Source organism: Prinia subflava, chromosome 16 (assembly GCF_021018805.1).
Source record: "Prinia subflava isolate CZ2003 ecotype Zambia chromosome 16, Cam_Psub_1.2, whole genome shotgun sequence".
Lineage (NCBI taxonomy): Eukaryota > Metazoa > Chordata > Aves > Passeriformes > Cisticolidae > Prinia > Prinia subflava.
In genome coordinates, this window is record NC_086262.1 from 9,576,228 (window position 1) to 9,602,460 (window position 26,233).

The 26,233-nt window shown below is 48.0% G+C and overlaps 1 protein-coding gene across 1 annotated transcript; it reads left to right on the top strand.

Moving 5' to 3' along the window:
* Window positions 1-1,007: 1,007 nt before the first annotated feature.
* TGFBI (transforming growth factor beta induced) lies at window positions 1,008-22,889 on the top strand. Its single transcript, XM_063413519.1, has 17 exons — window positions 1,008-1,367; window positions 5,494-5,592; window positions 12,090-12,154; window positions 13,121-13,278; window positions 14,210-14,374; window positions 15,048-15,194; window positions 15,866-16,007; window positions 16,543-16,755; window positions 16,894-17,031; window positions 17,271-17,416; window positions 17,577-17,713; window positions 18,217-18,347; window positions 20,217-20,341; window positions 21,216-21,318; window positions 21,517-21,596; window positions 21,974-21,998; window positions 22,163-22,889. Exons 1-17 carry the CDS (start codon window positions 1,258-1,260, stop codon window positions 22,216-22,218), a joined length of 2,040 nt encoding a protein of 679 aa, XP_063269589.1. The 5' UTR covers window positions 1,008-1,257; the 3' UTR covers window positions 22,219-22,889.
* The last annotated feature ends 3,344 nt before the right edge of the window (window positions 22,890-26,233 follow it).

The window sequence follows — 26,233 nt, forward strand, 5'->3', positions numbered from 1 at the left end:
AGGAACTTACAAACTCATCTTGTTCCAACCCCCTGCCATGGGCAGGGACACCTTCCACTATCCCAGGGTGCTCCAAGCCCCGTTCAGCCTGGCCTTGGGCACTTCCAGGGATGGGGCAGCCACAGCTTCTCTGGGCACCCTGTGCCAGGGCTTCACCACCCTCACAGAGAAGAATTGCTTCCTAATATCAAATCTAAATCTCTCCCCTTTTAGCTTAAAACCATTCTTCTTTGTCCTAACACTACCTATCCATATAAAAAGTTGCTCTCTTTCCTTTTGTCAGCCCCATTCAGGTACTGTTTAGGGTATCTAAAGATGATCTCCCTGAATTGCTCTTCTCCAGACTGAACACCCCCAACCTTCTCAGCCTAAGAGCTCCTGCTCTCATCTGGTTTGGTATAAAAGCAACAAGAAACCTCTTGTCAAGGGCGACCCCTGCCAGTGCTGGAAGTGGCTGAGGAGACACTGAGGGGACCTGGAGGGGCAGCGTGGGTGACATTCCCGCGGTGACATTCCCGCGGCTGGGCTGGCACCAGGAGAGCCCGGGCAGGGGGAGCGCGGAGGGGCCGGGGCCGGTGGGACACCGGAGCGGGGCAGTGCAAGCACCGCTCTGAGTCCCGACCGGGGGAGGATGGAGGGAAACAGTCCGGATGAAGAGGAAATGGAAGATGAACCGCTGCTCTGGGAAGGGGGACACAGCACATCCCTGTGTCCCTCCCTCCTCGCCGCGCCGGCTCTCCGCGGCACGCATGGAGCGAAGTGGGGAAAGACGGAGGGATGGAAGGGCGGGTGGGCGGAGGAGGGACGGATGGATGCCCTTCGAGGGAGGTGGCCCCCCCTCCCCTCTCCTCCCCTCCCCTCCGCCGGGCCGGGCCGGGCGGCTCCGCTCCCCCCGCGGGGCCGCTCCCGCCCCCGCCCCGTTCCGCCGCCGCATTTAACGGGGCTCTGCCGCCGGCCCGGCCCGTCCCGCCGGTCCCGTGCTGTGCCGAGCCGTGCCGAGCCGTGCCGAGCCGTGCCGTGCCGAGCCGTGCCGTGCCGTGCCGTGCCGAGCCGTGCCGTGCCGTGCCGAGCCGTGCCGAGCCGTGCCGAGCCGTGCCGAGCCGTGCCGAGCCGTGCCGTGCCGAGCCGTGCCGTGCCGAGCCGTGCCGAGCCGTGCCGTGCCGTGCAGTGCCGTGCCGTGCCGAGCCGTGCCGTGCCGTGCCGAGCCGTGCCGTGCCGAGCCGTGCCGAGCCGAGCCGAGCCGTGCCGTGCCCGGCCATGGCGCGCCCGCTGCCGCTGCTGCTGCTGGCGCTCGGGCTCGCCGCCGCCGCCAAGTCCCCGTACCAGCAGGTCCTGCAGCACAGCCGGCTCCGCGGCCGGCAGCACGGGTAAGCGCCGGGGGGCAGGGAGGGGAAAACCTCTTTTAAAGCCTTTTCTCCCCTGCGTTTGCCCGCGGGGGATGCGCCCGGGGCGGCCCCGCGGGCAGCTCTCGGTAGTCACTGCTCCATCTCTTTCTCTTTCATCCCCCCGGAACTTTCTTTCTTTCGGTAACTTTTCTGCCTTTCCGTCAAGAAACTTAGTGTTGCAGATGTCAGTTCAGACTCTTCAATGCTTCTTTATCCCTGTCAAGGAAAAAGGGGATAAAAATTCCTGGATTTTGAGCTGTTAAAGATTTTGTGTAAAGAATTCTCATTTTCATGAATTTGTAGGGGGAAAAAAAGGCAAATCCCTTCCCTGTCTCTGTGGAGTGAGCACCAACTTATTCTTTGACTGGAAACCCCAGTTAGTCTTGGAAGATTTCTCAACAACAAAAAAAAAAAAAAATCATTTATTTATGCATAAACCTTACAAGATAAGGCCTATGGAAAAATGCATGTAGACCTCTCTTGCTTGATACACAGCCTGTTATAGAGTGAGTACTTTGAGTCTTCATTAATAGACAGAACACTAACCCAATGTTAACCCAATGCTGTTCCCATTGTTTTTAAAATATATTAGGAATTAGGAATCGTGAAAGGAGGACAGATTATTCAGCTGGCTTCCATCTCTCAGGATGGTGACAGTGATGGAGTTGAAGCTTCTGTTTAAGTGTGTTGCTGGAAGCAGGGTCATGAAATGCTTTAAATAAAAAAAACTCCCAAGATTTAAATATTGCAATTTGATATATTCTCTGGCAAGGATCCAGGTCTGAATCTATGACAAGGGATGTGCTGTTTGTATGTCTGATCAGGGGCACAATCCAAGAGGCAAATTCTGAGCTGGTATCTATTTGTAATAGGTCAATAGTGCCAGAATTGCAGTGATTTATGTAGAAATACAGTGAATCCTGTTCACCATCTCTGTGTGATGTGAAACAAAATAGTTCTGCTGATAGCCCTGAGATTGAAGTTTGCACAGGCTGAATAAGTTAGAGCAGTCCTGGTGTAAAGCACTTATCTCTGCAGAGAGAATCTTGTTGCATTACTCCCTGCACAATTAACAGAGGATCTGGGTAAGATGTGGCTGTGATCTTTGCAAGACACAAGGAACTGGAATGCCAGAACTTCCATCTGAGTTGAGATAAAGCCAGTGTAGCTGACCACAGCTCTTTGCTCACTGCTCCCATTCTGATGGAAAGAGTGATTTATGCCAAGCTAACTTTTGAACCTACATGGAATTTTGAGCATTGATTAATGATGTGCCAAAGAGATAAAGCAACACAAAACCAGCCAAAAACATCCTGGATGTTGGGCATGTCGTGTTGCTTGCAGGAGCCAGCTCCAGAGGGATGTGCAACCAGGACTGCCACCCTTTGCTGTGAGCATCCCCCACACCATCAATGCCCCTATTGAGCTGAGACGAGTTGGGAGGCAGAGCTTGGCTCTACAGCAAAACTTGTACGTCTTAATTAACTTTTTTTTTTTAAATGAACCAGCTCAAGTCAGTGAGAGGAGCTGAAAAGTGCATAAGGAACATAAACATTTAAAGGTGAAAATGTAGGAGTGCTCTTTCCAAACCCACCCAGCTTTGTGGGCCCAACGTGGTGCTGGGGAGCCCATGGCCACAGCCATTGCAGGTATCTGGGGCTGCACATCAAATCCTGCTTTTCTCAGCCTCTTCTCAAGAGCAGCCCCTGTCCCAGCAGCTCCCAGCTGCTGCTGCCAAGCAAAAGGCTTTGGCTGAAGGGGAACAATAGGCAGTTTTATCCTGGAGTCAGCACGGCTGGCTGGGAACGGCATGGCAGAGGTGATGAACTCCAACGAGGAGAGGGAAGAGTGTTGACAAATTCATTTTAAGCCAGACTGGGCAAGGAACCAGAACATGCAATGCAGGGAGCCGCTACTACAGCGTGCCTGCGGGGATCATTGATAACACAGTCCTGAGCAGGGGTTTTTGCACACTGAGGAAAAACTGGAAAGAAGTTTTCCCCCATAAGTCAGGGAGGGAGGAGCAGCCCCAGAGAGCTGCAGACCCAGGCAGGGAGGAGGGAGCGAGGCAGTTCAATACTGTCCGGGAGGCACAAGGGTTTTCTTGGCAGGCTGCTCCTGGGGATGTGGGGGAAGTGATCAAACAAGTCCTTCAGTAGCCAGGCTTGTCAAGATGAATATTAGAGGGATTGTCCACTGCCGTCAGCCAGATGCTAAAATTGAGGCAAGGCTTGGAATTTCGATGTAATTGGAACCGTATTTCTGCACGGCGGGGCAGGGTGGCCAAGGTGGGCTGAGTCAGAGAGCACAGAGGTCTCTCTAAATGATGATCTGGCTTGGAAGTTGCTGAGTCTGGGCCAGTTTGCACCAGCTGAAAGTTGGGTTTTGTGATTTCTAACTTTTTTGTCAGTACATCCTTGCTCCTTGTTCCCTGCCTTATACACAGAAACAGAACGAAATCCTTTCATGAAGAAACAAACTAACACTACTGGACGTGGCAGTAATGAGGGAAACGATGAGCTGGGTGTCCCCGGGTCTCGCAGGTCCTGTCTTTCCCCCGGGGCAGGGTGGAGGTGCCTGGGACACGCAGGGTCGATGCTGCCTCGGCAGGGCCCTGCAGCAGCAGCACCAACAAAGGCTCATTGAAGGCAAGCCAGGCTCCCGCGGAGGCTGGCACCGGAGCCAGCCGCGTATCGGAGACCCTCAGGTTAATTCATGCTAATGATGGCAGGCTGGCCCGCTCTGGGATGCCGCTGAAAAGCAAAGCACGGCCACAGGAGGACTTGGTGGCTGTGCTGCAAACTCTGCTTTTGTTCATTTTGGGGGGCAGGCGGGCAGGGCCCCGGTCAAACGCAGCGGGACACAGGCTGCTGCCTGTTCTCCTGAGCACAGCAACACGGCCTTCCCAAGAGCATCTCCAGACCCCATTCTGAGTTTCGTTTGTGCAGATGAAAAATCTGCCTTGGACAGCACACAGCACTTCTGACAGGCTGAAGTGATGATTTATGTGTTTTGCTTAATTATTTGTTTTCTTGTCAAGTATTGGCAGCCAATACTGTGCATACTTTTGCTGGTGCTGCTGCAGCTGGGACATGGTGGTGGTGTTGGCAATCCAGCCTCAGCTGCACTAAGCATCCTCAGCTTGCCTGAGCATTTGCTGCACCTCTGGTCAAGGCCAGAGGCAGCTGATGGCCTTGCAACCCAGCTCCATAAATCCTATCTTTTGTGCTGACCATGTTTTGCCTACACATGTGGCCAGGGCTGCTGGCCACAAACCACAGAGAGGGTGAGCCAGGCAGAGCAGGGAAATGCTGTGCTGGCCAAACCAGCAGCAAGGAAACTCCCAGCTCCAGTTTGACCACATCTCTGCTCATGCTGATACCACTTCTTCGAAAGCTGCAGGGCTGCATTCTGCCCTCAGCAGGGTTACTCACACATGGAACACCAGCCACCAGGTTTTTTGGCTGAGCAGGAGCTCTTGGTGCCTTCTGGGCTGATACAGCCCCTCTTGATCTGTGTTGTCATATCTGGTGTGTTGAAACAGGGGAGGGCAGTGCCACTGCTCCTTTTCCCCTCATTCAGCTCAGCATTCATGTTCAGAAATTGCTGAGTCTATCATGCAGCCAAAGTTGTGGGTTTGGTGCAAGTCTGTAGGCTGATAAGTATCTGTCTTATCTTTTTTATGTCCTAGACAATAGAATAATCGTTTCTTTTGCAAGGAATCGTTGCATAACTTTCTCGGGTTTCAGCTGAGTTTTGACTTTTAAGTAGCTGTTCACCATGGAAATTCTGACCAAAGTATTTTTACTTGATTTCTTTATATTTTGGTGAGAGGTGGAACATGGAAAAAAGTCCAGTATTTGCACTCAGTGAAAAAAGAGATGCTCTGGCAGAGTAAAGAGAGATCTCTTTCACTGCTTCCTCCACTTCATGATAGTCACTGTAGGCCTAAAATGAGCAAGCTGACTTGCAGCTCTCAAGGTTTCCTCCCTTGCCATCCCAGCAGGGCTTTTCAGGCACTGTTGGGTGGGCTCTGGCTCCGTGCTGGGGGTCAGCACTGCAAGGAGGGAGGCTTACAGGACCCTCTCTGCTCTGTCATTCCCTGCAGCCCCAACGTGTGCGCGGTGCAGAAGCTGATCGGCACCAACAGGAAATATTTCACCAACTGCAAGCAGTGGTACCAGAGGAAGATCTGTGGGAAGTCCACGTAAGTCCCTGAGTGCCAGACAGGGTCTCCCCAAAGACCCCCTTGTGGAGGTGGGTGCTGGGTGGCAGATGTGGGGTGTCAGAGCACATGGTGTGCGGGTCATGTGTGTCTGTGTTAAAAATCGTTTTAGCTTTTTACCCCCTAAGAAATACTTGTTTTTCTGAAACACTTTGATGTTAAGAATGAAAAGTGCCATGTAAATATAAACCCTGATAGTTTATTCTAATTGCATTTCTATATATGCTTATATAGCTCTCTGTGCTGGAATGAAGTGTGTGCCAGATGTTTTCTAGTACTGTCTCCATGATAGGCTCCATGATGCCTGGATTTAAGAAATAAAAAAAGGGGAAAAAAAAGGCAGTCCAGAGCTGATGGATATTGGAGAGAATGTAAAATTCATCTCCATCTGTTTGCTTTGGAAAGGAAAACAAATAAAAGGAAAGAGGTGTCAGCTTTAGCCAACACTCTCTGACTCCACCAGGAAAGTTAATCAGACTTGCAGGCCAATTCCACGTCTAAAATTGCAAACAATAATATTCAAGTAGCTGTTGCATGAAGAATCTGTGTGAGCAGCCTCGGGCCAGTCTTTTGAAAGATGCAGTCAGCAGATAATTAAGGCTATGCATGCTTGACTATCTGCCAGGCCGTAGAGCAGGAGCAGAGAATCTTTTTCCTTGCTGTTGTCCAGGCTGGGCTTTTGGACACCCTTGCTGGCCCCCAGCATCACAACCATGGCAGCACCCAGGGTCAGTGCAAAGATTCCCTGAGCAGCCCTGGCTGTGGGATCAGAGCTGTGGGCCAGGTCTCATTCTGGATCTGCAGGGTCAAGAATGGAGAGAAAAAAGTCATCTCATTTGTTTCCCTTATGGCTCGGTGTAAATTGCAATTAGACCCACAGCAACATGCTGTTTTTCATGCAGATTTGGGTTGCCATCATGTGCTTAGCTGTGACACCTCCCTGGCTGTTGGGATTCATGTTGGTGTGGGGAGGAGGGAAGCAAACAAGGAGCCATGCCTGTGCATAGCTTTTGGGTTTTCATTGTGCTTCACATGAATTTGCCCTAAGGAGGAAAATTCTGCACTTCAGGAGGATGTATTGCTGACTGTACCATGTAGTGTGCAGGTACCATTGTTTTCCTAATGTCCAGTTGCCTTTACAGAAAAAAAAAAAAAAAAAGGGAGAGGCAATATTACAAAAACAAACAATCAGAGCACCTCCCCTTAATTCTACAAACAAAATTTTGGGAAGGCTTAACTTGAGTGATTAGAGTTCAGGCTGTCATCTTGGCTGAATAAAGGCACTTCTTGACATAAAATGCACCAGTTTATGGCACAGCAATATGGTCTCATGATTGCCTCTTCTGATAACAGAGTAGCTTAGTATGTCTCCAAAGAAAACACGACTCAGCTGTGGATGTGGGAGAGTTTTGCTGCTGTGGTCACTGAAAGGCAAAGCAGTCCAGCCATGGATTTCTTTAGCTCTGAAGCAAGTGAGAAACTAACCTTAAGTAAACCAAGTGTGCAGCTGTATTTGGCACAGACAAACTCATCCACTTATCTCGAGGAGGAGGTGGAATAACCAGCATCTGGCAGTATTTCATTATTTCATTTGAGGAGATGGGTTGATCTCTTCTACCTCATTTTCTCTGCTTTTACCCAAGTGTTTCACCCAGTGATGCATTACTGAGAGAAAAGCACACAGACCATTAACCTGCCTGTTAACCTATGAGGTAATCTTTCCATTATCCACAGAATTTGCTCACTATTCTTTGCTTTACATCATCTCCTCAATGGGTGTTATTGTCTTCTCTCCTCCCAGTCATTCCTGAGCCTGGGCCGTGTTTCCCCTCTGTCAGTGCTGCTGCAGAACAAAAGACACGTGCCTTGACTCACATTTTCCGGGGGACCCTGGGACAGCTCTGATTACAAATGTTTGCTTGTGATGGCTCCCACTGGACATGGTGTGCCTGGCATATGGAAGCAATCAGGAGTCCTTTGGGCTATAAAGGACATGATGCTGTAGCAGTCAAATTCTTACTGCAGTGTCAGGAGTCTGGTGCTGTGCCGTGCTTGGGTGTCAAAGCCCAGGAGATCAGGTGGGCACAGCTGATGGTGCTCAGCATAAACCTCCAAACTGACCCCTCCTGTTGGACTGAGCTGGTCCATGAGAGGTTTTGAGAATACCCCTAAATCCTAGAAAAAAAACAGGATTTGGCACATTCATCATAACTGGGTGGATCCAGCCTTTGCTTGGGACCTGTAGTCAGCAGTGTAAAGCTGTGTGAATGGTCCTCTTCCATGCAGGGGGATCCTCTCCACCAGCCCCAGGGGGATGGTGGAGCTGCACAAGCATGGCCATTTTCTCCTCCTCATGAAAGGTTTTTCCCACCTGAGAGCTGCAGTCCTGGGGAGGAGACACCTGACCCATCTCATCTGCTTCACATTTGACCTGGCTGTTTTCCTCTCTGTTTGCTTAAAGGGTCAGTGGTGCCACAAGCTGTTTGTGTGTGGCAGGTAAAAATGCCTGGCTCCAGGAGAGTTTTGAGGGCTTTGGTTTCTTTCTTTTTCCTGCTCTGAGCACTGTTTCAAACAGGTAGTGGGGAGGGAGGTCAGAGAGGGAGCAGGGACTGCTGAGGAGCAAAGCTGAGCTCCTGCAGAGCTGGCTCAGAGCAGAGAAATTCATCCCTCAGCAAGGAAGGCAGAAAAGCTGCTGCAAGCCTGTGGCAAAACTTCACTCGTGGAATGCTCACGTCCTGCATCAGGAGGCTCAGGGTGACTGGAGCAGCAGGGAAAGGCAGCCTGGAAGCACAGATGTGCAGGGTCTGCAGCCTTGGCTCTGCGTGCCTCTCCTTGGGTCAGTGCTCCAGGCTGGGGGCTCAGTGCCCTGGGGAGCTGCAGGTCCCTGCTGAGCTCCTCCGGGGCTGTTGGCACAAACAAAGAGGTTCCACCTCGCTGGGGAGACTCTGGGGACTTTGTGGATTTGATGCTTGGGAGGCATTTTCCAGCCCACAGGGGTGGAGTTGCTCCACTGGGACTGTTTGTGCACGATGGAAATTTTAGCTCATGCATCAGAAGACGACTCCTACCTCTTTATCTGCCTTTTTTTTTTTTTAACTTGTTTTTCTCTGCTGAAGTACTGGCTCACACAGATACAGAGAAATTAGGTAGAGGATTAATGCAGAGTTTTTATCACTGCTGATGAAATGAGATAAGATAGTTGGCAAGAAGTCTGACAGTGCTTTGATTTCAAGGAGCACTGAGACAAAAGTGTGTTGGTAATTAGGTAACTTTCCACTGCTGGTTATTCCCAAGTCCAAGAAAGAGTTTATTCAGAGTATATTTTCATCATTTTGCCTGTGTGTTTTATATTTTTCTCCTTCCCTTGTGCACTGAACTCATTCTTCCAGAACTGGGGATTTCTGGAATGGAACACATCCCCACACACTGTTTTGTCTTGAGAATGAAAAGACAACTCATAAATTTTGATTTTGATTATTTTTTGAGGAATGACCCATTAATAGATTTCTTTTCTCCCCCTCGTTTAAATTAACTTCCCTTTTTTCATGGGTGATGTACTTTCCTCAGTTTAGAAAAAAAATACTGGCACTTATTTTACAAAAACAAAACATATGGGCTTTATTACAGGAAATTATTACAAATGGATCTTTTTTCACTAATATATGCCTAAGCTTATTTTTATTACCTTGAAAAATGCACTTAAAATTTAATTTCAGCTCCTAAGAATGCACCAGCAGTGGAACAATGACTAATAAGAGCCTAAACTAAAGGAACTTGCTTCTGCAAGATACAGATAGACATTTAAGAAGTAGTGTTTTAAAACCAGATGCTAAAAAACTATAGATTTGACTTGAAATTACTGAATGAGGAGGTCAGGAAGTTGTGGTCAAGGCATTGCAGAGTGGCTGACAAATGCTGTTTGTGTGAGGGCAGTGCTAATCCAGCCCACATCACTGACATCCACTGTGTCCCTTGGATGGGCTGAGGCCGTGAGCAGAGAGCAGGAACAGGGATGGACGGGGCAGTTCCAGAGGCTCCTGTGCAGCAGCACCAGTGAGGAGCAGTGGCTGGAGGGGCTCAGGGGAGTGCTCCTCCCTGAGCAGCAGCCTGTGGCTCTGACCCAGCGGGAGCAGGAGGTGCCAAGAGCAGCCTCCCCTCCTCATGGGTGTGCAGGGCACAGCAGTACTGAGATGCAGAGCATCCTCCAGCCACGGCTCTGCTGCTCCTCTCCCAGGGCTGCAGGTGCTGCAGGAGCAGTTGGGGACATGCCCTGGTGCCACCCCTGAGCGTGGTGCCTTTGGGTGGCCCGGGTGGTCTTTTGTTTCCACTTGGTCCGCCAGCCATGGGAGGCCAAATGCCTGAAGCTGAGGCTGTGTTTTATAACCCTCATCTCTGGCTCCTTGTAGGTGCCAGCCCTTGGCTGAGCACCTCTGTGCTCACCTGGTCCTCTGCAGTTTGCAGTGCCCGGGATGGGGATGTGCCAGGCACGTACCAGGGGATGCTGAGGGCACCTGCAGTGGGAGAGTGAGACAGGGAACTCGAGGGAGTCCCTGCCCAAGTGGAGCTGGCCCTGTTTCTGCCTCAGTGCTTGCTGCCATGAGCTTCCCTTTCTGCTGGAGATGCCCACAAACCCAGTGAAAAGCAGGAGGTGCAGTCATGGAATCTCAGAATGGTTTGGCTGGGAAGGGACTTGAAGCAACATCCAGTTCCATCCCCCTGCCATGGGCAGGGACATCTTCCACTTCACCAGGTGTCTGCATCCCTTCCCAGTGCCCTCCCGTCCTGGCAGGCACCTGAGGGGTGCAGGGCAGCTCTGAGGCAGTGTGCCACAGGCTGTGTGCATCCACGTCCTGCCCCTTTGGAGCAGCTCATTAATCTCCAGTTGATCTATATGGAAGGCTTTTAAAGCCTTCATCAGCACTTTGGAATGATTTCTCTTTAATCAGCTCTTCATCTTTGATTACAGGTCTGAACCAAGGGAACTGTCTAGACTGGATTTAGTTTCTAGGGTGAAAAAAAGAAAAATTGGAGGTAGGGGAGGGAAGTGGTGGGGGAAGAAAGTGTATGTTTCCAATGAAGACGAGACAGGGGGTCTGGGAAAGTGGAGCAGCAGGGTGTTAAGATCTCCAGTAGTCAAAGGAAGGGATTGCTTTAGGCAAACTCTTTCCCACATGGAATATATAATGTCTAGACAATCAGTCTGGGTTTGCTTTGTAATTCTTTTAGGAAACTGTGACATAGAATTTATTTGCTTCTGTCACAGAAAAGCAGGTATTTGTTTCACTTTCTGGCTCTTAATTGCCCTGAATAATTCCCTATTAAACCCCAGGCATTTCCACTGTTTGTTAACAGTTTTTAAATTATGACAAATATCTGAAGCTGGAGGACTTTCCTCTCTCTGTGAGTGAGTGTGCTGACCCTTAGCAATACAGCATCCTACTTGCCTCAAATACAACTGGGAGCAGAGGAAATGCTTGTCCTTGGGAGGAGTACCCATTCTCTGGCTCTCTCAGCCCATCAATCAGGTGGCCTTGTTACCTTCACACCAAGCATAGAGCAATGGGTGAAGTAACCCCCTGGGAAAATAAACAAGTAACTTCTGGATTATTTTTTTCCTTTCCTTTTTTCTTTTTTTTTTTCTTCTCCCTCATAAGACCAAGCCATGCTCTCTCAAATGGCCAACCTTTGAGAATCAGATGATTGTTTCCCATTGAGCTTCAGATGATGGATGCAGTTTTCAGGCAGCTCTTGCTTATTTAGGGTCTGCAAACCAGCAGGACAGCCCGGGGTGGTGCCTCCGACCCCTTTACCAGGGAAAGTGCTGCAGTCAGAAGGAAGTGCTGCTCTGAGGGTGCTCACATGGACACAGCTGTGCTGTGGTGCTGCCTGTGGATGCACATCCCACCACTGGTGATATTTCTCCTTGCAGGGCTTTTCCCAATGTAAATATCTGAGAACAGGGTTCTCCTTTCCCTCCACGTCTGCCTTGTGGGTTTTACCATAGGTGAGCAAATAATTTCTGGTGATGGACAAATCAGGGTGGGATGAGAGGGAAACCCTTCACTGGTGTGGTCAAACAGCCACGGTGGAGCTGTGGGTGTTGCCTGAGCAGTGATGAGATGTGACAGCAGCACTCAGCCGAGGAGATCCCCAAATCCCATGGGAAACCTGCCCAGATGAACCAGCACTGGCAGTCCTGTTGGACTGTGGAATCAGTTTCCATCCACTGTTTGTATAAAGTCTCCTGGAAAGTGTGGTTTTGAAAAGAAATCGTGTCTGCTTTTGTTCTGTAGAGAAATTGGCAACACGCAGCCCTGAAGGAGATAAAAGTGTGGTTAGTCTTTTGTTGAAGTCTGTATTTCTAATGAAGAGTCTGCTTGGAATCATCCCCAAATCTGGATGGACCCCGAACCGTAGCAAATAGAGAAAAAGCTGTGAGACACTGTTGGTTAATCTGCTGTATCCATCTCTTATTCCAGAGTAATCAGTTACGAGTGCTGTCCTGGATATGAAAAAGTTCCTGGAGAAAAAGGCTGCCCAGCTGGTAAAAATATGTTTGACATTTCTTAGGCTTCTTAAAATTATACAGCTGCCTAGTAAAGGGAAATGTTAGAAAATTGCTCAAAGTGGATTTCATTTTTGCAATTTATGCACAATATTGCCATGAACAAGTCAAAATGGGCTCTGTGGAGCACCAGCCAAGGGTCAGATCAGCTCCAAAGCATGCTAAATGTTCCAGACAGCTCAGAACCTTGGATGTAACTGAACTTAATCGAGCATGGGAAGGCCATAAGGAACTTCTTATTCCAGCAACTAATCTATCTGTATTGGGAATTCAATGCAAAGGAATGATAGAGTAATAGACAGCTCTGCCAATCTTTTCTCATTTTTATTTGGAATTTTTTGGATTGGAAGGAACCTTAAAGATCATCCGGTTCCAACCCACTTCCACTAGACCAGGTTACTCCAAGGCCTGTCCATGTCCAACCTGGCCTTGAACATTTTGGCAAGCATGGGGTTAGCAAAGTTTTATTTAGGAGAAAATACAGTTGATATTGGGGGGGAATAAATTGGGTTTATTGAAGAAAGCCATTTTCTGCTCTTGCTTTCAGAACACTTCCTTTCACAAAAGTCTGATGCCTCCAAGTTAACCACATGGGCTGGTGCACATGGTCAGTGGACACTGAGAGCAGCAGTGTCCAACACCAAATCCCAAAAGCCTGAATACAAGCAGGACTGGTTGAAAGCAATCAGTATCTTTGCTTGCCTAAATCACATTCGTGTGAATCCGGAATGAATCCATTCAAACTTGCAAGAATACACTAGATCTGGATTGCACTGCTGTAATTGAAGGAGAGTCTGTCAGGCTATGATTATTTATTATCTAATTATTGAGCAGACACCAATCCCCTGATGTGCTTCATTTCCCCAGGTGTTCTCACCAGCTATGCTTTAATTCAGCCAGAAGGAGGAATGATGTTTTTGGGAACTTAACCTTCTCTTCTTTCAGCTCTGCCACTTTCCAACATCTATGAAACCCTGGGAGTGGTTGGCTCTTCCACCACACAGCTCTACTCCGACCGCTCCAACCTCAGGCCAGAAATTGAAGGACCTGGAAGTTTTACAATTTTTGCTCCCAGTAATGAGGCCTGGGCATCCTTGTCTGCTGTAAGAAAATTCCTCTGCTTTCTCCTCTTGCTCTGTTTTTCCCTGATGCAGATCCAGCTCTGCAGGGGTCTGTCAGGATGCACATAGTACTGATAGAGCAAGGACTGTGGATTTCCAGGATGGTAATTGCTGCAGTGGTCCATCAGCTCTGGAGCTTTGCTTCTGAAGGGTCCCATCACCAGAAAGATGTGGATGTAGAAATCGCCTCATTCAGTTTTCCCTGCCTGTTACCATTAGAGATTGAATTGAGACTTGCAGCAAGAAGCTTCCCACCCCTTACCAGTTTTCTTGTTGACCCTTACATCACCATTCTGGTTGTTCTTAATTTGTGCAAATAGCCAGTCCCAACTGGAGACTCAGTAATTCCCACATGAGTGTGTCCCATGCTCAGTTAGATTTACATTTCCTTTACATTCATTTTGATTTTCTCTTTCCATGTCTTGTGATATCTCCACTCCTGAAGTGGTCACTGCTGTCCTGCTGGTGCTCCCATCCCAGTTCAGCATCCTCGTGAACAAGAACATCTACTAGGGCAGGGAGGGGGGATATTTATGGGTCTCCCCACTGCCAAGCCTCTGCCCCAAATGCCCCAGCAGAGCCCCTTGGGCAGGGATGCTGCTATTGGGAAAGTCTTTTAGTATTTGTCAGTGGCCCTTTTGCCTTCCTGCTCATTTCCATGCAATAATCCCACCCTGGAGCTGCAATCAGCCCTTTGTATGCCAAGGACAGGGTGTCAGAGCTCTTGGCTGCTTTTGTAAGGTAAAAGATAAAGATTTGAGAAAGATGAGCTCTTAATTTACACAAATGGCATGAGGCTGAATGAATCACTTAATATTCATGCCCACACCCCCACCTTGGGATCACCCTGGCTACTCTCTAACAGATGCCCAATTGCACTCAGTGCTGAAACATTGATTTTTCTGATTTTCAGGAAACCCTGGATTCCTTAGTGAGTAACGTTAACATTGAGCTGCTCAACGCCCTCCGCTACCACATGGTGGACAAGCGGGTCCTGACGGATGACCTGAGGCACGGCACCACGCTGAACTCCATGTACCAGAACCTGCCCATCCAGATCCACCACTACCCCAACGGGGTGAGGCGTGCACGGGGCACAGCGAGGCTGGGAGGGACCACAGTGCCTCACCTGGCCCAGCCTCCCTGCTCAGGCAGAGCACGTGGAACAGGATTGTGTCCCCGTGGTTCTGGATATTTCCAGTGAGGGACACCCTACATCCTCTCAGGGCAACTTGTTCCAGTGCATGGTCACCTGCAGTAAAGAAATTCTTCCTCTTATTAAACCTACCCACAGCAGGTTTGCTTTTCAGCTGCCTTGCAGCTCCTGCACTGTCCTGGGCCCTCCAGGACTCTGTAATGCTTGGGTTGACAGCTATTGGTTTAAGCTACATTATAAAGGAGTCTGAAAAGAATATTTTTAAGCAGATGGTTTCCTCAATGCTGTTGCAGGGCAGTTGCCCGCACTGCTGTGCAACTCTGCTTGCCCAAGTATTAGTTATGGCGTATTTTCTTAGTCTTGAGGGTAGATAAAATCACTGATGATTTTCAAAGCTCTTTAAACCTGAAATGTTTCAAACATTCTTGATAGTACATTCTGAATTTTGGTGTGTCTTTTAAGGAAATCAGATTTCTGTTCTCGCTGATTCAATAAAGTGCTCGCTGCATTCAAAATAGGAATATAAAAGCAGCAGAGGCTGCTTTACCTTCTGGTTTTCGTGCATGTAACACCCCCTGGGCCTTTCCCTCTGCAGATTGTGACTGTGAACTGTGCCAGGCTGCTCAAGGCTGACCACCATGCCACCAACGGAGTGGTGCATGTCATCGACAAAGTCATTGCCACCACCACCAACACCATCCAGCAGATCATTGAGACTGAGGACAGCCTGGAGACCCTCCGGGTGAGTCAGCACACGCTGCTCCAGGTCTCTGAAAGATGCTCCCACTCCCAGTGAATGGTCCTGAGGAGCTTTGCCAGTGTCTTGGGCTGTGACCCTGGAGCTGCTGATGAAACCCTTGTACCAATGTAGCTCCTGTTGATTTAGGAAGAGAAGTGTTTGCTATCAGTGCAAGTAGGGGTTTGTGACAATAATTGTCACCCTTCTGTGGCTGCTCAGAAAAGAGAGAGACTGAGTCTGTCTCCTCATTCTTGTAGGGGAGTCTTAGCCTTAGGAGACATTAACTGTTCCAGTTTGATGTGTCCTGATTTATTTGCCTGGATATTTGCCAAATTAAGGAAGATGCACAGGGGGTTTGCATTTAGCCAGCTGTGGTTTGTGATCTGAATTATTCACTGAAAGCACTGTGAGCCTTTCCAGGCATATCTGGGTATTTGAAGTAACTCTCAGTCTTGCCAAAAAAAAAAGGGCTCTTGTACTCAAATTTCTGAAACAGCAGAGAACCATGGGGCTGGGTCAAATTTATAAGGGGACCAAAGTGCTGAATGAAGCTATTCAGGATTTTTTTGTAAGTCCTCTGAAATTATAAAAGCCTTAATAAGTCTGGCCCTTAGTGTGTCCTTGGACAAAGTTTCTGACCTTTGTATCCTGGCTGAATATGTTTTTCCCTGAAGACTGCTGTGGCTGCATCTGACCTCAGCAGCTTGCTGGAAAGCGAGGGCCAGTACACACTGCTGGCCCCCACCAATGAAGCCTTTGAGAAGATCCCACGAGAAACACTGAACAGGATCCTGGGAGACCCAGAAGCCCTGAGGGGTAAATGCTTCTTTACTGAGTATTTTTCAGTTCTAAATCTTTTCTCAAGCACAAGTCAACAGCTCCTCCATACCCTCTGGCAGCAGCTGCTGTAAACAGATGTGACACAATCCATCTTTTTTAACTGGGCAGCCCAGCTCCCTTTGGTTGTAGATGTGTACACATGGCAGGAGTGGACTCCAGATATGGATGAGGGAGCTGAAGCAGTCCCTTTTCTGTGTTTTGTTTTAGTACTTTCTGCAGTGGTGATTTCTATTGATTCAGCAAAATGCAAGAAAAGTAATATCTAATCAATGAAACTTCCCCTGACAAGTGAGTTGAGTACCCACATGAAGCCTCTTGAAGTTGGCAGAAGTGTATAAAAAGGGACTCTTTTTAGGCATTTTATTTCACAGGCTGTGGAATTAAAATCAGCTCAGTTTAAAATAACTGCATTTTATGGAGTTCACCCTGGCCATTGAACAGGACCCCTGGAAGCTGCAGTACTTTCATAGCTGGGTTTTGCAGCTCACTAAGACACTCTCCTCTCTCACAGACCTGCTGAACCATCACATCCTGAAGTCAGCCATGTGTGCTGAGGCCATCATTGCTGGCCTGACCATGGAGACTCTGGAAGGAACCACTTTGGATGTGGGCTGCAGTGGGGAAGAGCTGACCCTCAACGGGAAGCCCATCATTGCCAACAAGGATGTCCTGGCAACCAACGGCGTTGTACATTTTGTTAATGAGCTGCTGATCCCAGACTCAGGTACTGGTGCCTCTCTGCAGCCTTCTTTCTGTTGCTTTCCTTTTGTCTATTTTGCCAAGGAAATCCTGGATTTATAGGGGATAGTGATGAGTGGATGACCTTTAATGCAAGGTTACTATGTGTTGCTTTTCTTTTCAGCTAAGACTGTGTTTGAGTTGGCACAAGAATCTGAAGTTTCCAAGTCTACAGACCTTTTCAGACAAGCTGGTCTCAGTTCTCATCTAACTGGCACTGAGCAAGTGACCCTCCTTGCCCCAGTGAATAATGTGTTCAAAGGTAAACCAAAGATTAAATCCTTTTTTTTCATCAGTTTGGGCCACAGATCTCCTTCAAACAGACTTCAGCCAAATTTCAGTGCACAAGGATGCAAATCCTCTCTCAAATTCCTCGAGGCAGTGGCATCTAAGTTTACAATTTAAAACTGATGTGGGTAATGCTCTGTATTTGAATGGTTTATAGTGTCTCAATAGCCATTTTAAGTGAATCACTGTTTTTTTCCATACTTTGTGCTGCAGATGGACTCCCTGTTATTGACAGCAACATGAGAAATTTGCTTCTGAACCACATCGTTAAAGAGCAGCTCTCCTCTAAATATCTGTATCATGGGCAGAAACTGCAGACTCTGGGGGACAAGGAGCTGAGAGTTTTTGTGTACCGCAATGTGAGTCCCTCCCGTGTGTGCTCCCTGGGGCACAGCCATGCTCAGTGCTCTAATGCTACACTGCTGTGTGAAAAGTGGAAATGAGCATTGTGAAAGTATCAGCATCTCTCTTCTGAAGCATATTCCAATGAAATCTTCTTTTTTGCCATTATGTTTGCAGAACCTTTGCATTGAAAATGCCTGCATTGCTGCCCATGACAAGAGGGGAAGGTTTGGGACCCTCTTCAGTGTGGACAAGATGCTGACTCCCCCGACGGGCTCTGTGATGGATGTTCTCAAGGCAGACCATCGCTTCAGGTGACCTTTCTGCTCTTCCCAAGTGCCAGTTAGAGCAGGAGAGCTGCCAAAGCAGTTTCTATTCATTATGGGCTGTAGTCATGACAATGGATATGTTATTTTAGCCTAGAAAGATCATCCAAAACCGTGGTCTCTCTAAATCATAGGGAGTGAAACTTCAAATAACCCTCAGCCAACTGTGAGCCAAGAGTAAGTGGCTCCCTTAATACCATAAGAATCTGGCTCTGAATCCATCTTTGCCCCTCAGATCCACTGTAGCCAGACCTCTCTGACTCCCCATACCGTCTGGTCCCCATGGAATGAGCACTCCCAGCTTGCTTTGCCATTTCTCAGATGTTCTGGTTGGACCTCACAGGCTCATTTCCTCCCTAGTCAGCATTTTGGTTATTTGATTTGCTGGACCCCAGCAGGGTCTCACAATTGTAACTCCCCAGCTCTCCCTTGAGCCCAGCACGCAGGGAAGGGGTTTGCAGGGAAGCATTTGATGCATGTTTGCTTTGCAGCACGCTGGTGGCTGCAATCCAATCTGCAGGTCTGACAGAGAACCTGAACAGGCCGGGAACCTTCACGGTGTTCGCTCCCACCAACGAAGCTTTCCAAGGCATGCCCCAGGGGGAGTTCAACAAACTGCTGGGTGAGCATCTGCAGAACCTCTGCGTGATGAGCTGCTGTGTGTGACTGCTGGGAGGCTGGGAGGAATGGCCAAGGTCCTCTGCTGTATCTCATTCTTTGGCTCTGTTTGTTGGAACATGAGCTTCCTACCCAATGAATTTGTATGAGCAGAAAGCTGAGGCTGCACAGAGTGGCACTGAATTCCCCAAGTGGGGTTTATACTGCCTTGTGTTCTTGGAAAACATGTTTGTAGTGTGTGTCAGAAACTCACTGTGACTTTTAATTTGGCTGTGCTGGTGGTGTAAGTGAGATAACTCCCAGATATTTCTAAAAGAACCAGTGAGGCCTCTGCCTTTTTCCAGGATGAAAGAAGTGAGAATGTGACTCTTGACCACACAGGATCAGGGTGTCTGCAGGAAGTTTTGCAAAGAGAAGACATGATCCACATACAGCCTCAAGTTACACTGCATAAAATTTAAGTAATAAAAGGCTGGAGCTGTGTCTCCTTCTCCATGTACATGGGCAAAGCAGGAGGTCCAGTCTAATCCTAGGAAGCCAACAATGTCCCATTCTAGCTCAGATGAAGACCAGTATCCTGAAGAGCAAAGGCATGTAGGCTGGGTGTGGAAAAATCATGGGAATGTTTAATAACTCCCTTCTGGATAAGCAGCATGATCTTTTATTTTGTTCATGTTGAAAATTGGTTGTGGTTGGAAACAATGTCAGGTATTTGAATGTAATGTCTTCTTGTCATTAAAACCCAGCCAAACATTGACATCATAATTTCGGAAGCATCTGCCCATGGTTGCTGGTTATCCTTTTAAGTGCAGGGATTAGGAACCAGTAGTATCAGTCCAGTCCTACCATTAATATATAAATATTTCAGAAATGTTTTGCAACCATTGTAAATGGCTGCAGGAATGAAGATTCCCAGATGCAGACACTTGAGATGCTCTTTTCTCACACACATGTTTAGCTTATGCCTCTGACGAAGAAGTGGATTGTGCTGGTGAGGGTGTGCAGAGTGAACTGTGGCCACCCTAGGAAAACCATAATGGAAAAAACTTGCACACAACCTTTGAAAGCACTGAAAGAAAAAGTCCCCCTTTCTGAGGGAGCTGCTCTGTGGGTGGAGGCCACCTTTGCACCTTAGCTGTCTGAAGGGCTTGTCAATGACCCTGTCTGTCTGTGGGGCTTGTCAGTGGCCCTGTGTCCTCTGAAGAAGATGAAGTGCTACTGGCCCAGGCTGTGCACATCAACACCTCTTCTGGAAAACAGATGGTGCAGGGGAAAGCACCTTATCTTCCTAAAATCTGTTTCAAAGCACAGCTGTATGAGAAGAGACTCAGTGGGCTGGAATCAGGGCATCAGTCCATGAGACATTAGTGTCACTTCTCCTGCACTTTTCCCCCTCCTACCCAGCTGTGAGGATTGTTGCCAAGGGACACTGGCCTTGGTGACATTTGCAAACACCAGAATGCCCTGTCTGCTTCCTTATTTCACATGGGTCTTTCCCCACCCCATCCCAGACTTCCTTGGGAAGTGAAAGCAGCAAGAGAAGCAGGTTCTCACTTGGCACAGTGAGAGAATGAGGGATGAAAACCCAAGAGAGAATTCATGTGTAGGGCAGGCTTGGTAGGTACCAAGGTGGGACATTGGGAGAGTGTCCTCCTGGACTTGGGAACCTGACCTGCCTGGGCAGGAATGGCCTCAATGCCCTAACCAGGTCCTTCTGCCTGGTTTTTGGTTTTGGTTGGTTTTTAAAATCTTACATTAGTTCTTTGCATCTCCGGAAATTATGGTGTTTACCAAGTAATTCCATTCCAGCATGTGAAATATGGGAGGCAAGTGCTGCTGCTGGTTTGCATATGTAAAGGTTTCCTTCCCCCAGGTAATGCCAAGGAGCTTGCCAACATCCTCAAGTTCCACGTGGCCGACGAGATCCTGGTGAGCGGCGCCGTCAACGCCCTGGTGAGGCTGAAATCCATGCAGGGAGACAAACTGGAAGTCAGCATGGTGAGTCACCTCAGAGGGGTTTTTGTGGTCAGCAGGGCTGTCCAGTGTTTGGCTGGCCATGTCACAGACCCTGAACCATGTCTGTGCTCATGTGGATGGTGTGGGAACCTCTCCTGAGTGTGTGCACAGTCCCACCAGTGTTTTCTGGGCTGTGCTGGAGGGGCTTTTGCCCTTGCTCAATTCAACAAGCTGGAAGAATGAAGTGTGGTTTGCTTCAGCTTTCTCCCCAGACGACCAGTTGTAAATGATTTCCAGGGGCTGCCATAAATTTAACCCTGAGTCATGGGGGGAAAAACATAAATAAATGAAATGAATAGCTTGTTCAGCTAACATATCTTTTTGTGTAATGAAAACGATCTCTGCATGGGCTCCCCTAGCGCAGCAGAGTTTATTTAGACATATAATTTCCTTTCACAAACTCTACACTACATTAAGGGAATGTAGGATCCTCTACTGAGGAAAAAATCATTTCAGAAAATAAGCAATCACAGCCCACTCTATGTATAAGAAAACACAGGACAAAGTTGGAAGGGTCTGTGTTTCCAGGTGCATTGATCTGACCCTTCTCATGTCCAGTCCTGCCCTCTCCTGATCCCATCTCCACAGCCATGCCCTGGCAGGGTGCTGTTGATGTGCTCTGCTGCCATGGGATGCATTCCCAGCCAGCTGCACTGAGGAACTCCAAAGCCTGCCAGCCATTCCAGGACAAACTGCTCAGGCCATAATTTGTCTTTATATTCCCCTTGATTGGCAAGAGGAATGAAAATGCCTTCAGCCATCCAGTAAATGAATGGATGCAAAGCGAGGGGGTTTCTTAATAACAATGGAAATGATGGAAGAGTCTCATCTACTTTTTTTTTCTTTTACCGAACAGAAAAACCATGTAATACATGTCAACAAGGAGCCTGTTGCTGAAAGTGATATCATGGCCACAAATGGTGTCATTTATGCTGTGAATTCCGTCTTACAGCCACAGGGTAGGTCCATGGTGAGAAATGTCCAGAGCAACCTTGTTACATCAAAACTGCTTTGGGAGGGGCTGGGGACGTGGGGCAATTGCTCCAGTTTGGTGAGTAGAGATTAGTCTGTTGTGGGATTTTCAGCAGAAAAGAGTGGAAGGAAGCAGCCTGCATGCTCTGACAAGTATTTCAGTGCTCTCAATGTCCTACCTTTAGCTTCAAGGCCACAAGAAAGAGGTGATGAGCCTGCAGATCCCGCATTAGAAATCTTCAAACAGGCATCTGCATTATCCAAGGTAAAAGGGAAAACTCTCTCACTGTAAAACTGCCAAAATGACATTTTGGTAATAATAATTGGAAGATCATGTCACATTCATATGCTGACTTCCAAGGAAAGGAGTGCATGTGTTTCATGGAATGAACCATCCTCTCTTCTTGCATAATTTAGTAATATAAGAAATAATAATACATTTTGCAACACAAAGCTTCAGTTTGCAGCACACTGTGAATGTAACCTTGGCATAGTACTACTATATATCAGCTTCCAATAATGAAGAGTCACTCATCCATAGTTTTTGGAGACTAAGGATAAATATATTGACATACAAACTGTTCTTATGGCTGTTGGATATTTGCTGCATGTATGCAAACCCTGTGTTTTCTTTCCATGCAGGTTTCTCAGAGGAATCCTCGATTAGGTAAAACAACTTCTCCACTCATTTCTAAATCCCATTGTGTCCCCCCATCCCTTAAAGAGAGGTTTCTCCTCTCTCTTGCTCTAAGCAAGGTGTAGCAGGACTGGAGGAGAGGGGCAGGGGCTGGTTTGTGCCTGCCCCACCCAACCTGCTCCTCTCCTTGGCAGCACCCGTGTACTCCCGGATACTGGCGAGGATGAAGGAGAACTCAGGGGGACTCTGAGCCCATCGTCAGTGCCACAAGTCAGTGCCTCCATCCCATCCACTCCAGCTGACAGCTGAAGAGAAGGACAGAACCTTTTTTTAAAACCAAATACCACCCTTAAATTTATTTTTGTTTGCAATGAAACGGATAGGCAAAATGAAAAGCCATATATATGTATATATTTTAAGACCGTTTTTATTTGGTTTTGACTTTAAAGTTCCCAGACCAAGGAAATGTTTTGGGGTGTTTGTTTTGTTTCATTCTTGTTTTGTTTCTTTTTTTAATAAAATTATTCACCAACTTTTAATTTTAAACATACCCTGTTTTGGGCTTGACAAGTACATCCAAGGGCCTTTGATTTTTTTAATAAGCACATCCTTCCTTCTTCCCTTGGATTTTAAAAGTCTTCCATGACATTCTGAATTGCAGGCTTTTAACAAAATTCTCCCTATTGGTATTGAGAAAATTGCATAGTTATAAGCTATGGTTTGAAGTACCCTCTTTTTTTTTTTTTTAACTGGGGTCTTTTTTTATGCCTATGGGGTTATAACTGTGCTGCGTTTTGTTAATGAGATTTGAAATGAGAGTTCTCCCTGGCTGAAGCCTTCCAGTAAATGATTCATTTTTAATAATGGTTGTTTTTTAATAAAAATTAAAAATAAAATCAAAAATATAAATATGAAAAACGATGACAGTGCTTGGTTGGGTTTTGGTTTGGTTTGGATTGCCTGACCAGGTGGGAACCTGAGCACTGGGAAGGAGGGAAATCAGATTAGGCTGGATCAACATTAATAGGTCTAATAGTTACTTGAGTGGAATGGCAAAGCATTTCTCCTCTCTGATCCTGGCCTGGCATCATTTTTTGCTGGTACTTTCATGAGCAGTCACTGTCACTCCCTAAGGAGCACAGGGCAGCCGTGCACATCCTTCCTGCTGGATGCTCAGCCGCCTTTGCTGGCAGCTGGAGCTCAGTGCCACATTCCACAAACAACATTTACTCTCCATCATGGATTTAGATTCACTCCCTGGTGGTTAATACCTTGGTGAAACCCAGGAGTGTGAGGGAAAAAAGAGAAAGAGGACGTCAAGTGCAGAACACAAAAGACTCAGATTGTTGTGGTTGCTCTGGCAGAGAAATACCCTGATAGTTCTCCTTTTATTAAAAGCCCAAACTGAAATCCCACATGCTCAGGGTCTTCTGCATAACTCAAATATGTGAAAAGTATCCTGCTCTTCTTTTATCTCTTCTTTTATTTCTCTTCTCCACTATCCCCCACCCCCTGCTCATTTTTCTTTGTTATTTTTCTGGCATGATACAGTCCTGGTGTTTAAGGCGAGGAGGGGAAGGGGAACACTTTCAGCCCCCTAATCCCAGCAGCCCAAGGCAGAATAGTTGTATCAGGGGATTGGATTCTGGGGGAGGCTCAGCTTCTTGCTGTCAATGAATTACTATTCCTTCCAAACCCTGAGAAAGAGGGAAAGCCATGTCAAATCTGCTCTGTGGGGTTTCTTTTGGGTTTATTTCTTCCCTTCTTTTTTTTTTTCCTTCCTTGATGTTTCATAATTAAAAGATAAAGTCTTCACAACTTGGAAGGGTGGAAAGTAGGTCTGCTCATCTAGGTGACTGCCCCTTGCTTAAACCTTCTTGGCATCTGGCATTATGACTAATTAATTGTTTCGTTGTAAAACGAAGCCACTTGAATAGACAGGAGTAGGGGAAACTACTTTGATGAGCTTAATGACCATGAGCAGTCCCATCTGCTGAGACAAGTTTTCATTTCCTGGGAATACAGCCCTGGCTTTTCAGTCCATGGTTCCTGGGCAGGTATTAGGGTGTGTGGTGACAGAGTGATGGTCTCCTTTTGTGCTTTTTGTATGGCCTGGCTTTGCTAGGCTTGCCTAGGGGGTCACCAGGTTTATGAGTCTTGGCAGTCTCCAGTAGACAGAGGTGCATTATCCTTTCAGTCCAATTCCCTTTTTGCTCTCTCCTGTTGCTCATTCTCCCTGGTCCTTTGGCACTGCTCCCTCCCTCCCTTCTGCTGCCTGCTCCATCCTCTGAGCTGCTGTGGGGTGCTGTGGATGGAGGGCTGCTCTCCCTGTTGTGTTTATTCTTCCATTTCCCTGGGATCCTACACCCTGGGAAGCTGTCACAATGCCTTACCACAGCCTCTCTGCTTGGCAGCTCCCCAGGATCGTGGTGTCTCCAGATTACAGCTCAGGGTGGAAACTCTTAAGAGTTAATGCCCTCCCTTTCCCTGCTCCAAACTGATATCTCACCCCTCTGTGTTCAGGGAGGGGTGCACAGATGGATTTGATCAGTGGCTGAGCTGCCTGAGTTGATCAGTAGGGACTGCATCCCTTGCTTTGATTCAGTGACTCTCTGGGGACATTTTTCCCCGTGGATTTGTCACTGTGCCTTGCCCAGTGATGTGAGGGTGAGTGCTGCCAACCATTCCACCAAGGGGAGCGAGATGTTAACGCTTCAGCCTTCAAGGGGTGCCCAGGGATGAAGCAAGAGGAGAGCAGCTGAAAGATGGGGAAATAACGAGTGCTGAGATGATGGGAATAAAGACTTAACTGTCATTTTCTAAAGAAATACTTTTAATATTTTTTAAATATGATAAAAGGTGGAAGTGAAAGGAAGAAGGAAGTTGCTGGTGCTGAGGCAAAACATAACTTCCCTGGGGAAGTGCTGGCCGAGGGCAGAGAGCTCCCACGGGCCCAGCAGGGTGTGGGAACCTGAGGGATGTCCCAGCCAAGGGTGTGAAGGAGGGGTTGGAAGCCCCTGGGTACCTGTCCCATCCCAGAGCTGCAGGAGCCTCCAGGTAACAACACCCAGGGAAGGGCAGAAGCAAAGCCCTTTCAGAAACTGCTGAGTGAGGGTTGGGGCTGCCCTGGGATGAGCAGCACTCAGGATCAGTCCTCAGTGACAAACAGCTCTGGGGAGCTCACACAGAGCCACATTGCACCAGTGGGTTTGGTTTCTCAGTGTTGTCAGAGTATTTCCACATGAAACCCAGCACGTGGTTGAACCTCACCATGACCTTGAACCACGTCTGTGCTCCACGGGAACTCCCTTCAGGACTGGGGCAAAAACAGTAAACTGAGGCCAGATAAGAGACTTTTGGAGGAGAACCTTGCTTTTCCCTCCTTAAGAGTGAAGAGTGTTTTTCTATTGAAAATCTGCAGGGATGTGCAGCCGCTCTTGTTTATTTTTTCAGAATAATGATTCCTTCATTTGCAGCAGTCCCAGTTAAGCAAAGTAATTAAATGCATGCAGAAATCCATTTAGGAAAAATACAGCTTTTAAGTGTGTGCTCTGTGTCCCAAAATGATGCCATCATGGCTGGGCTGCTGCTCGTGGGTCGCTCCTGTGCCAGCAGAGCCCCAGTGCTCTCCAGGGTTGGAGCAGTGAGCAGAAAGTGGTGCCTCTGAAGGGCTGGAAAAGCAAATGTTGACTGCAAAATGCTGTGTTTTGGGAAGCTTCATGTTGTGGTTTTGCTCATTTACATCTTGAGATAGGAACAAGAGGTGCTTTTCTCCTAGAAAATTCTTTTACTATCTGGCAGCCTTCTGCAAAAATATTTAAGGCAAGAGGAAAAGCAGCAGTGAGCTTTGTCCTGAGGGAGATCTCACATGCAGGGCTGTAGTGGAAAACACGTGTTCCTGCAGTGCCAGGGGCTCTGTGTGCTTGGCTGACCAGGGGCTTTGGAGCTGACCTCCCCCAGTGCTGGTGGGGGAGCCAGGCTGGGAGGGCTGCAGGGTGGGCAGGGGCAGCTCCTGTGCCTCGGCGTGGGAGCAGGGGAAAGGCAAAAGCCTTCCCCTGTGTCAAAGGCCAGGCAGGGAATTGAGGGAAGCCGAGGCAGCACAGCCAGATGTGCTGCAGGAGCCTGACCCCACGGGGGAAGCCACCCACAGGCCCTCCCTGGAAAACTGTACTGCTGCTTTTCTGCTGGCGGGAAATTCTTGCTTCTACTTGTGATTTATTGGAAGGTTAGCTGCTGTCCCAGGAGGAGCAAAGAGAAAAACCAGT